Source organism: Triturus cristatus, chromosome 3_1, assembly GCF_964204655.1.
Source record: "Triturus cristatus chromosome 3_1, aTriCri1.1, whole genome shotgun sequence".
Classification (NCBI taxonomy): Eukaryota; Metazoa; Chordata; class Amphibia; order Caudata; family Salamandridae; genus Triturus; species Triturus cristatus.
In genome coordinates, this window is record NC_140583.1 from 289969096 (window position 1) to 289981422 (window position 12327).

Genomic DNA, 12327 nt, shown 5'->3' on the forward strand with positions numbered 1-12327 from the left:
CAAAGAAACTGTCGGCCACTATGAGGGTTATTAGGTGTTAGCTGTGTCCTAACCGCTTTGACTTCTGTTGTTCTTGATTTGGGACATTGCCTGTTCAAGCTTTGGGGGGGGGGGAGCAGTTCCCATTCAGGCACCTCCTTTTGATGGGCCTCATTTGCAGGTAATTTCTGTAAACAGTATTAAACCACAATATACCAGAGCACACCCACTCATATCTCTAATCCAACACAGAAGTCAAAGAAGAATAAAAAGGAATATGCTACTTACCAGTATGCATCTGTTCTTGGCATGTAGAGCTGCAGATCTACACACTTCTTAGATCTCAATTTACCGCAAGAGCAGCAGCCACCCGTATAAAGAAGGCTAGGGCGGGTGGCCGTGCCTTCTCACATCTGGCTGCAAACATGTGGAACAAACTACCTATTGACATAAGACTGACCGACAATTATCTCATCTTTAGAAAGAAACTTAAAACCATGTTGTTCCCCAAGACTCACTAAACTAGTATTGACCCCTATGAACTCGCTGTATATTGTACAATCTTAGCGCCATGATATCCTTCGGGATGAATGCCAGCGCTTTAGAAATATTTTTACCATTACCATTTGCATAGATCGCCATCTGGTGTTGGGCCCGGATGTTTGCAGTTTGTTTTTCCTCTTGGAAAGTCTTTCGAAGTCACGAGGTTGGTGACTCCTCCTTTAGTTCGTATTGCGCATGGGCTTCGGCTCCATCCTCAGATTGTTTTTCGCCAGCAGGGAAAGATGGAGCGTAGTAATAACAGTAAAGAAACCCATGTGTGTTGTATCTAAATAAGATAGACTGGAACGGATACAGGTAGCCGGGGAGGCGGGTGGGCGTGTGTAGATATTCCGTTCGAGGCATATGAGCTGCAGATTACACACTTTTGCATAGACTATATAGCAGTACCCAACCCTAGCGGCGACCACCGGTATCCGTTGCAGTGGTTTGGAACAGTGTTTTTAGTACAGCCTGGCCCACACTAGCTTGTTGATTGGTTTGCACATCTACACAGTAATGTTTTGTGAAAGTGTGCGGTGTTGACCATGTCGCTGCTTTGCAGATGTCATCTAATGGTATGTTCCCTAGAAAAGCCATAGAAGCCCCTATCTTCCTTGTAGAGTGGGCTTTAGGGGGAACAGATAGCGTTCGTTTTGCTTTGTGGTAGCAAATCTGTATGCACTTTACAATCCACCTAGCTATCCCTGATTTAGAAATAGGGTTGCCTTTATGTGGTGGAGAGGAAGAGACAAATAGCTGTTTGGTCTTTCTGAAAGGTTGTGTTCTTTGGATATAGTAAGGTAAGGCCCTTTTAACATCCAGTGTGTGTAGAGCCCTTTCGGCAACAGTTTGAGGTTGTGAGAAAAAAACCGGTAATTCTACCAATTGGTTCAGATGGAAGGGGGAAATGACTTTGGGTAGGAATTTTGGGTTGGTGCGGAGTACAACCTTGTTCTGATGCATTTGGAGACAAGGTTCCTGTATAGTGAGTGCTTGTATTTCACTGACCCTTCTAAGGGAAGTGATGGCCACCAGAAAAGCTGTTTTCCATGAGAGAAATTGCAGCTCACATTTATGCAACGGTTCGAAAGGCGGTCCCATTAGCCTTGTGAGAACTATATTTAAGTTCCAGACAGGTGAGGGTGGTACTCTGGGTGGAATTACTCTTTTGAGGCCTTCCAAGAAGGCTTTGATGGCAGGCATCCTGAAAAGTGATAGGTGCTGTCTGTTCTGTAGGTAAGCAGCAATTGCTGCGAGGTGTAACCGAATGGATGTATATGCTAGGTTACACCTTTGTAGATGGAGCAAGTAACATATGATGTGCTGTATGGATACATCTAGAGGGTTGATTGTGTTGTTATGGCAGTAAACAACAAATCTTTTCCACTTTGCAGCGTAGCATACCCTAGTAGTAGGGCGTCTAGCTTCTCTGATAATGTTCATGCAATCAGGGGGAAGGTTAAGGTATCCGAATTCTAGGACCTCAGGAGCCAGATCGCAAGGTTGAGCTGAGCTGGGTCCGGGTGCCTGATCTCTCCATGGTTCTGGGTTAGGAGGCATGGTGAGAGGTGTAACTTTTGGTGTGGCACTACCGAGAGTTCCAGCAGTGTGGTGTACCACGGTTGTCTGGCCCATGTTGGAGCTACCAGGATGAGCGCAAGGGAATGCTGTTGTAGCTTTCGCGCCACTAATGGAATTAGTGGGAGAGGTGGAAAAGCGTACGCAAATTTGCCTGACCAGTTCATCCATATCGCATTGCCTTTGGACAATGGGTGTGGGTATCTGGCAGCGAAGCTTGGGCATTTTTTGTTTTCGTGGGTGGCGAAGAGGTCTATCTGAGGATGCCCCCACTTCTGAAAGAACGTGTGAAGAACCTGTGGGTGAAGTTCCCATTCGTGGATCTGTTGCGTTTGTCTGCTGAGCAGATCTGCCATGGTGTTTTGGACTCCTGGGACGTGTTGGGCCAGGAGAAAGATTTTTTGCGGAATTGCCCATCTCCATATGCTCTGTGCTAGTTGAGAGAGCTGTGGAGAGTGTGTGCCCCCCTGTGTTTGAATGTAGAATGTAGTCGTGTTGTCTGTGCGAATAAGGACTGCCTTGCCTGAAATCTGCATCTGAAAGGATTTTAGGGCCAGAAAGATTGTCAGTAACTCCAGATGGTTGATGTGGAGTAACTTTTGTTGCGGCGTCCATGTGCCCTGCACTGTGAGATGTAACAGATGAGCTCCCCAGCCGGAGAGCGATGCGTCTGTAGTTAGGATTATTTGTGGAACCGGGTCCAGGAACGGTCGACCTTTGGAAAGATTTGTGGTGTTCCACCACTGCAGAGAGCGATGGGTGCGACCGTCCACCAACACCAGATCTGTCAGTTGCCCCTGGGCCTGGTTCCACTGGTGTGCTAAGCACTCCTGGAGTGGACGCATCTGGAGTCTTGCGTGAGGCACTATGAAAATGCAAGAAGCCATCATCCCTATCAGTTGCATAAACACTCTTGCTGGGAGAGAGTGTTGAAGTATGAATTTTTGACGCAGAGCCTGGATGCTTGCAATCCTGGCAGGATTGGAATAGGCTATGGCTTTTGAGGTGTCTATGGTGGCACCGAGGTATTGCTTTGTGTGTGATGGTATCAGGTGGGACTTTTGGTGGTTCACCGTGAAACCTAGCTGGTGAAGTAGTTGGATTGTAGTGGCGGTGTGGTGTATACATTGGTTGTAGGACGTGGCTTTTATTAGCCAGTCGTCCAAATATGGGAAGACGTGAATGTGCTGTCTTCTGAGGTGTGCCGCCACTACTGCTAGGCACTTGGTGAATACCCTTGGTGCTGTTGTGACCCAGACCGGGAGCACTTTGAACTGGTAGTGTTGCCCGTCCACTACAAATCTGAGGTACTTTCTGTGAGCATGGTGTACTGGAATATGAAAGTATGCGTCTTTCAAGTCCAGTGTGGTGAGAAAGTCGTTCTGGTAGAGGAGTGGAAGAATCTGTTGAAGGGTTACCATGTGAAAATGGTCTGAATGTATGTAAGTGTTTAGAGGCCTGAGATCTAGAATAGGTCGTAGAGTCTCGTCTCTTTTTGGTATCAGAAAGTATAGGGAGTAGACCCCTAAATTTTGCTGATTGATGGGGACTTGCTCTATGGCTTGTTTTTGCAGTAGGGAGATTACCTCCTGTTTTAGTAACGTGGCATGTTCTTGTGACATTGGGCGTTGCCTGGGTGGAATGTTTGGGGGGGTAGATGTTAATTCTAGGCAGTACCCTGAATGAATAATTTGAGTCACCCATCTGTCTGAAGTGATGGTCTCCCAGACATGAAGGAAATTTTGTAGTCTGCCCCCGACCGGAGTGGGATGGTCTGGAGGGAGCGGGGGAAAGTCATTGGGTAGGCGGTGTGGCAGAGCGGGCGGTATTTGTTTTGCCTCTGCCTTTATTATTATTGCCTCTATAGCCGCCTCTTTTATAACCCCTTGTGAAGGTGGACTGAGGAGGGGATTTGTAGGACGTGGATGCGCTATCTGAGGAGTAGCCTCTGCCCGTGCCCCGAAAGGAAGAGCGGCGAAAGGAGCGCCTAGGAGGGTGTGACTGTAGGGCTCCCATAGATTTCGCCGTATCAGTGTCTTTCTTCATCTTCGAGGACCTCATCAACCTTTGGACCAAATAAACGTTGTTGATCAAATGGGTGGTTTAATATGGAGGCTTGTACCTCAGGTTTAAAACCTGAAACTCTTAGCCAGGCGTGGCGACGGAGGAGGACACTGGTGTTTATGGCCCTGGAGGCTGTGTCTGCCGCGTCTAGGGCACAGCGTATAGAGGTATTAGTTATGGTTTTTCCCTCTTGAATCAATTCGCCCTATTTTTGTATTTTTCTGGGAGATGGTGCATGATGGTTTCTAGCTCATCATAATGCGCTCTGTCGTATCTGGCCAATAGCGCTTGAGTGTTGGCGATACGCCATATATTGGCAGCCTGTGACGCAGTGTGTTTTCCTGACGCGTCTAGGAGCTTGGACTCTTTGTCAGGTGGTGGTGCTTCGCCTGACGCCTGAGAATTTGATCTCTTCCGAGCTGTGGATACCACTAAGGAATCCAGTGGTGCAGGGCCTAATGTAGGCAGGATCTGTGGGGGCGGCTTTATATTTTTTCTCTATGCGTGGGTTTAGGACCCTAGCCCTGACTGGGTCTTTAAAAACCTCTGGAGCATGTTTGATTACCCCTTTTAGCATAGGTAGTATAGCAGTAGACCTATGTGCAGTATCGAAGGTGTCTAGGAGGAAATCTTCCTCTACTGGGTCAGTATGTATCTCTACCCCGTGATAATGTGCCGCCCTCTGGAGTAGGTGGTGAAAACCTAACAAATCTTCTGATGGGGATGGCCTGGATGGATAAAGGTCATCCTGTGGGACATCTGGGATGTCTGGATTGTTATAATCATCCCATGGGTCTGGGGATCCAGTAGGGGTGGGGTCTTGTGGCACATCTGCTAGATCGTAGTATTGGTCCCCTTGATCATCATGGTCTGGAGACGGGGTCGGAGAGCGATGAGGCAGGGGTGGAGAAGGTATAGGGGGCGGAGGTGGAGAGGGTGGAGGAGGTGGAGGAGGTGGGGAAGGCACTCTGAAAGGGGAGGTAGCACAGTCCTTCCTCTTTGGAGGTGGAGCTGGTTTGTCCAAATGTCTCTTTTTTGAAGACAGTGCCAAATGTCCAGTTTTTGGATCCTTGGTAAGTGTCTTTTGCAAAGGATCCGGTGTGAATAGTTCTTGCGACACTGGTTGTTTGGTGGGCGCCGAGGTTTTCGGGGCCGACTGCTTTCTAGGCTTGTCTGTGCCGTGTTTTTTTGGAACCTCCGATTTTTTGTTCGGTGCCGAGAGAGGTTTCGGCACGGGAGTGTCGGTGCCGAGGGTCTTATGATGTTTGGTCGGCACCGAGAGGCCAGGTTTCGACACCGAGGGCTTTGGTGCTGAGCTCGGTGTGGAGGCCGATCTTTTCTTCGGTGCCGAAGGGTGTTTTTCGGCACCGCTGGTAGGCTGGCTCGAGCCCGAGCTGCCGGAAGGCTTTTTAGGCTTCTTTACCGGGCCCAAAGGTGGGGTGTTAGAAGCAGTGTCCTCAGTCTTGCCTAGGCTCGGAGGCGAAGGCGTGACCGAAGCCTTTTTGGGTGTTGGTGTGGGTGTGGGAGGGGGTATAGTACTCACGACCCTCTGCGCCGGGGTGATGTCCTCCACATCTGAGTCGTCTGCTTCGGAAGCACTGACGAGGTCGTCTTCTTCTTCGGTGTGCTGCTGTCCCGGAGCTTTGACGTCGTCCCCGAAGATGTCGACTGGAGCGGAGGTCGAGGAGTGCGCCATGTTGCGTCTGGCCCTTTGATCTCGAATAGTCTTTTTCGATCTAAAAGACTTGCAGGCGGGACAGTCTCGAGCCTCGTGTTCAGGGGAGAGGCAGAGGTTGCACACCTCATGAAGATCGGTGTGGGGGAATTTGGACCCACATCAAGGGCACTTCTTGAAGGGAGTTCTTTCCATCAGCTGAGACCGGAGCCGGGATAGGCCCGAAGGCCGCCATCGACGACTGGAATCGAAGAAGTGTCGAAGAGAAGGTGATTAAGAAGATTTGTATCTGAAGAATCCCGATGAACGAGGATTTTGCGTTGAACTGGAAAAGTTCGGAACCGGAGCGCGAAGTATTACATCCGAGCCCGATGGCGGAAAAAAACAATCTGAGGATGGAGCCGAAGCCCATGCGCATTACGAACCAAAGAAGGAGTCACCAACCTCGTGACTTCCAAAGACTTTCCAAGAGGAAAAACAAACTGCAAACATCCGGGCCCAACACCAGATTGCGATCTATGCATAAGTGTGTAATCTGCAGCTCATATGCCTCGAACAGATGGTTTTCTCCACATAAGATAATTCAGTTGAGCCAATAATCAAGTGTCCTTTCAAATGAGAGCCAGGCACAATCTTGAATCAGGTCTTTCCGTTAATTTTATTTCAACTTTTTAGAATACGCAGATCAACAGCAGCCGACGTACGTTTTGCCCCCTGGGCTTTAACAAGGCTCTAATTCAAAAGTAGGCAGGTCCGATTTTTCTCGAACCTGCTTAGTATGGATTAGCCTCCGTAGTATGAAGTTTCTCAGAATATTGTATGGATTTGATATCAACTCAGTCGGGTGAAGAAGTGACCCATTTGCAGACTGCTTAATCCTTTTCTGTGTGTTGTCCCACAGATATAGGGGTCACTTCAATCTTTCAGTCGCTAGTAAAATCCTTTCGGAAGTAAAATCAGTCGGACCTTGATAAGTCCACTTCTAAATCTTCTCGCATGTCTGTGGAGTAGTAACCGGCAGCTACTAAGCTAAGAGCTACTGTAAAGGAACAGAATAGATTCTTTGAAGGTCATCGCTCATGTAGATATATTAATTGATATAGTATACAAAGGATTCGTTTTCAGTCTGTGTACACATTGCCAAGAGTAGAAATCACAGGAAGTTAACGGTGTTCTTCATTTGCAGTTTTACAGAAGCAGAAACTATATTAATCTTTCACAAAAGGGCGTACAGTGCCATAGCTAGAGGTAGATACCCTAATCATACACAGACCTTTTACCTTACTTTTATTTTGCAAGATATTTAGGTTTCTTTGTGTTTAGCTTTAACGGGTTCCCAGTCACTTATTGAAGTATACAGATTGGTTATACAGAGACATTACTATGGTGTGTCACACTGGTGTTTAGCCAGTGCTTAATTTGTACCAGTGGTTTCTGGTGCTCAGCATCAGCACATATTTCACAGTCTTCATGATTTTTCTCCCCTGGGCGATAGGCCTTGTAATTATTAAAAATAAATGTACCTGTCCTCTTTCGGTGTCTGCCTGGTATGTTTAACGTGCATCATCATCACATTTATGATGTCAGCAGTGCACGCCTGCCTTCAGGAAGGAATATCGTCATTTCCATTGGATAATCGTGGCTGAGGGCAAGACAGGCTGGGAAAGTGCAGGACAAATTTTTCAAGACATCGTAGAGTGAATTAAAAGCACGTATTGTCCTGTTTTTATCAGCTCACACTGAACTGAAATCAACTGGAGCTGTCTATAACTCTGCATTTGACATGCTCATGGCCGGGGCCCACCTCCAACTGCAGTCACCGCGGTGCGCATGTGCCGTTCAAAAACTACCAGCACTCTAACTGCTGTGTATGAGCCTGGCAGTGGCAGCATTACAGAGAGCAGCAGGCACGGCAGTGCATGCTGACCTGCAGGCACCCGCCCGCCCTGCACAACTTAATTAGAACACCCACCCGGTCAGCACAATGGTGACCTGATGTGATCACCCCTCATGGACCGGGAAAGTGGAGCAAATTATTGTCGCATCTGGGAGGGCCCTTGCTGATTCAGTCATGCGCACGTGTTTGCTTTGAAAAAGAGGGCTGTGAGCATTTTCGTAGGGTTTTCTTCTCTTCGCAGCGTGTATCAGTTAGCTGGCTGCCGACCTCAGGAGAGGGGAAACAGGATTGCAATGTGCAAGAAGTCCACATTTATTAGAAGAAATAGCAGATATCTGAATGAGAATGGCATTTCTAATCTACAAGTTGCTTTTGACTGTACCAAAAATGAAAAGACTGATGGGGGTGATGAAAACCAAGAGCACAGAAAAGCTTTTTAAAATGGTACCCATAATCCAAAATCAGATGGAGCGCTTTTTGAATTTAAAATGTTAATGTCAATGGGCTGAAGAAGTTTAGCTAATGGCAGGAAAATATTCTGTATATGAATTCCACATACTTGCTGTATTATCTCTGCAGATTCTTTTTTTGTTTAAAATATAAAAATGTATATGAAAAAACGGGTGGATTTATTCAACTGCCACTCAAATGTTGTTATGGCAAACGAGCCAGAGTACTTTTTCTGTTTAAATTGTGCAGGGATGATTTTTCTTTTTTTTAATTTAAAGTTCGAGCCACATGCCCACACAAAAGAAGCGGAGTTTCGCAAGAGGCGATCATGAGGCCTAGTGACTGTAGCTGCCGAATTTGTGAATTCAACAAATTTCGCTTTGTCTGAAAAAAAAGTATAACGTAGTCTGAAGTGTTGCGTTGTGCTCGTCTGTGCTCAATCCGGGTTCGCACCAGGTAAAAGTGACAAAAATAAAATGCGGATTGATCTCATTTGATATGAACAAAGGAAAAGGCATTAAGATTTGATGTCAGAAAGAGATGCCCGTCTAATCGTTTTGACTGAATTGCACAGTGTGAAACGGAAGGAATATATGTCGTTACAACGAATTCCGTTGCAACGCATGCCTTTACCACGCATGCGTTACAACGGAATGATTTTTCCTCGCATAATCTTTACCACTAATATTCCTTTACCACGCATACTTGCATGGTAATGGAATACTCTTGGTAAAGGTTATACCCCTCCCCTGTACCCCTACGTGATCCCCCTTCCCCCAATACTTTTTTTAATTATCCCTTCCCGTTACCCTCAATATATATATATATGTATTTTAAATTTGTATTTCCCTTACCTCTTCACGTCGTCTCTTCGTTCTTCCTTCCTGATTTACGTTATACGTCTTAAATTTGAATCGTCATTTCCTTTCTCATAAAACGACGTCGATTTCCTGTCCTTCCCCACGTTATTTTTATTTATTTATTTGGGGGGGGGGACCCCCCCACCCCCCTTTTTTTCTTATTTTTTACTTTTTATTTTTTGGGGGGAGACCCCCCAAGCCCCTTTTTTTCTAATTTTTTCCTTTAACTCGCGTCTTCAACACCTTAGACAGTAAAAAAGGACTACACTAATGACGTAGGACGTAGCAGACGATGAAGGCGGAAGAAGACTTGCGTGGTAAAGATGTTCGTTGAAGAAGAACGCGTGGTGAAGATGTCTACGAGGTAAGTGTTGCGTGGTAAACGTTCCTCGTTGTAACGCCATCGTGGTAAAGGATGTTCCCAACGGAAGAACCTGGGTCGCGTCCGGCTTCCCTGTTTGCCCAGATCATGTGTTCATAGACAATTATTTCACCGAGCTATCTTTTTGCCAAAATTGTGCTTTAAATGCACTATTTGCTTTCTTTCTTTTTTCAAAATGTTCTCAGAGTGAGAACCTTCTTTAAAAACCTTACTTTAGATCCGGTATTGCACAGCTGGCTTTCCGCCATGTCAGCCGTGGGTGTGGGTGCATCCACTGGAGGAATAGGGGGGAAATGGGTGTGCCTCCTGCGAAAAATCTCCGGCCCCTGCACCTACTATTTTACAAATTAAGCACTGTGTTTAGCATTCCAGGGAAATTTAACTTGCGGCCTCTATTTATATTTTAGAAATCCACAACAGCCTGCAGGCCTCTTTGACCTCAGAAGTGTGGAACCCCTTGTCTGTTTTCTCTCTTATCCTATTCCCCTTCTACACCAGACATCATATCTTAGTGTCTGCGGTCACTGCCGGTGATGGTGAGGAGTGGAAAAGAACATCCTTTCTACTGGATCTTTCAAACAAGGTTAGTGCACCTGCACCATTTGAGTATCACAGCGAGAACTGACTCCGGTAGGAGCCCCGCCTTTGTCTCTGCATCATAGTCTCACAACCAGTGCCCAGAATCAGTCAATGTGCAGTGAGTCACCCCGTTTACCCAGGGACAGTCTTAACTTTTCGGTCTGACCGAAGTGCATAGGGCACGAGTCTGTGCAAGGATGTGTAATGTAATGACGCGGTAAAATAGGATACGATCTGTACAAGGAGTCCTGGAAGGAACTCTGGGGTGTGACAAGAGTGGAAGAAATCAGCACAAGACCAGAGTTCTTAGTTCCCTTCATTCTCAATGTGAATAAATCACTCAGACGTGGCTTTACAGTTGAATTCCAATACTTCTAGGTCTGGGGAAAACAGGATGACATTTACCAGAATGAAAAATAAAAAAACATAATTCAATCCTGCTTAATATGAGGCAGACTGAGTGCTGTGTAAGGTAGGCATGACAGAAGCACGGGAGCTGCAGCAAACCCCAACCCTGGAGTTGAAGGGAGAGCAAGGTGCTGCAGGGAAAGCAAAGAACTTTGGTTACAGGCTACTGCGAGACGAGACGAGACCAGTACATGGCGTGTACAGGTCTTGTGCAGAGGCACGGTGGAGTGGAAGCAAGACGAGCAGGCAAGGATCAAAGAACTGGAAGGATGCCAGGATCAGCCGGAAGTAGAAAGGAGCAGCAGGCAGCAGCCAGCACGACAGATGAAGAGGTGACTCGGAAGCTGGAGGGACAGCAGGGCCCAGCATATAATGCCATTATCTGAAGGGGGGGGGGGGAGGCTCATAACTTAAGGGAGGAGAGAAGAGGGGTCAGGAGTTGCCACACAGTGCGAAAATCAAGCAACAAGCCAAGGCAGTGGCGTAACCAAACTTGAGGGGGCCTCCCTTCAAAGTGCCAGGCCCCCTTCCGGACTTACTCGGGAGGTCGCCGGCCAGTGCACTGTGCCGAAGGGGGTCCCTGGACACCCCCTACCCCCGCACTACGGGGGCCTTTGTTACGCCACTGAGCCAAGCTCAAACTCCGCCCGCCCCCAACGCCGACTGCGTGATGCCCCCTCACAGCCACCCTGGGCGCCCCGCTCCCATCTATCTGCTGAGCAGCTCTGCTTTAACACAGCCTCGCCACCACATTCGGAAGAAACTATTCTCAGTCCCCTTTCATGAAATATATCTCACACAAGATTTATGGGAGCGCTTGACAAGTTTGTCCTAAAGCGCGCTATGTTTTAGTCAAGTGTCACCAGACACTATGCGAACCCTCCTCCTCCTGCCAAACCCGTACTCACCCTCCTCAACGTCGGCACACGGTCACTGGTAATCCTGTGCTGGGCCACGGCGCAGCACTGCCATCTAGTGGCTGAATGAACGTATCACATACCTGTCTTCAACTCCTCTCCTTCCTCCTCGCCCTCTGTGCCTGGAAAATAAAACACATGCTTGCTGGAGAGACTGTAGATTCAGCACATACCTATACATGCGAATCTTTCTGAGATCCGAAACTAGCATGCATGCTTCTGCTCTGCAATCTACTGCGGTCACATAGTACAATGGACACAGAACTGCATACACACGGATGGACAGATGGATACCGTAACAGTTACCAACATTCTCATATTATGACATTTCACAATGAATCAGTGGCCCTCGCGCGCTCCAGGAGCCTTGTCCAGTGAGCACCAGAACCTGGCGCTCAGTGGACAAGGCTCCCATGTCTGCTGTTGGGCTTTGCGCTACCCTCCCGATGAGCCCACAGCCTGCCTGCTGTGCGTTATACACTTGACTCGTACACTTCACCAGCACACATCCTCCCCTCGCGCACTATGTTCTGCCTTTAACCTGCGCCGCTGCATTATTATGCCCCTTTCGCTGGGCCAACGGTTTAAGCTTTACACCGCACTCTGCCGATTGATGCAGCCTCAAACTGCGCCGAACGCTCAGCCTCTCTCGTCTCACAGTTGTTACCTAGGACCCCCCTACAGTGCACTATGCTCTGCCTATTCCAGCAGCTTTCGACTGTACACTATGCTCTCCCTTGATCCGCGGACTTTACGTAGTGCGCTATGCTCGATGTCTGCTGGACCCCACATACTACTCACAATGGCCTACTCTATGCCTTTTGCAGGGCCCAACCCTCACGGTAGAGCACACATCGGAGCGAGTCATCATGGTGAGCCCACTGCCAGGGCACAAGTTCTAAAAAAAAAAAAAGAAGAGGGGGACTAACCAAAATATGCATGTGACATAATGACATCATGGCGTGTGGCATCACAAGAAGTGACATCACAGGAAG

At 47.7% G+C, this 12327-nt stretch overlaps 1 protein-coding gene across 3 annotated transcripts in view; it reads right to left on the reverse strand.

Annotated features, from left to right (window-relative positions):
- The window catches only part of CD276 (CD276 molecule), a 298243-nt gene that overhangs the window by 37258 nt on the left and 248658 nt on the right, over positions 1-12327 (reverse strand). For all 3 annotated transcript variants that reach the window (XM_085643901.1, XM_085643902.1, XM_085643903.1), the window contains one exon: positions 11416-11454. In XM_085643901.1, coding sequence (XP_085500027.1) covers positions 11416-11454 — 39 coding nt within the window. The remainder of the gene's footprint in view (positions 1-11415; positions 11455-12327) is intronic.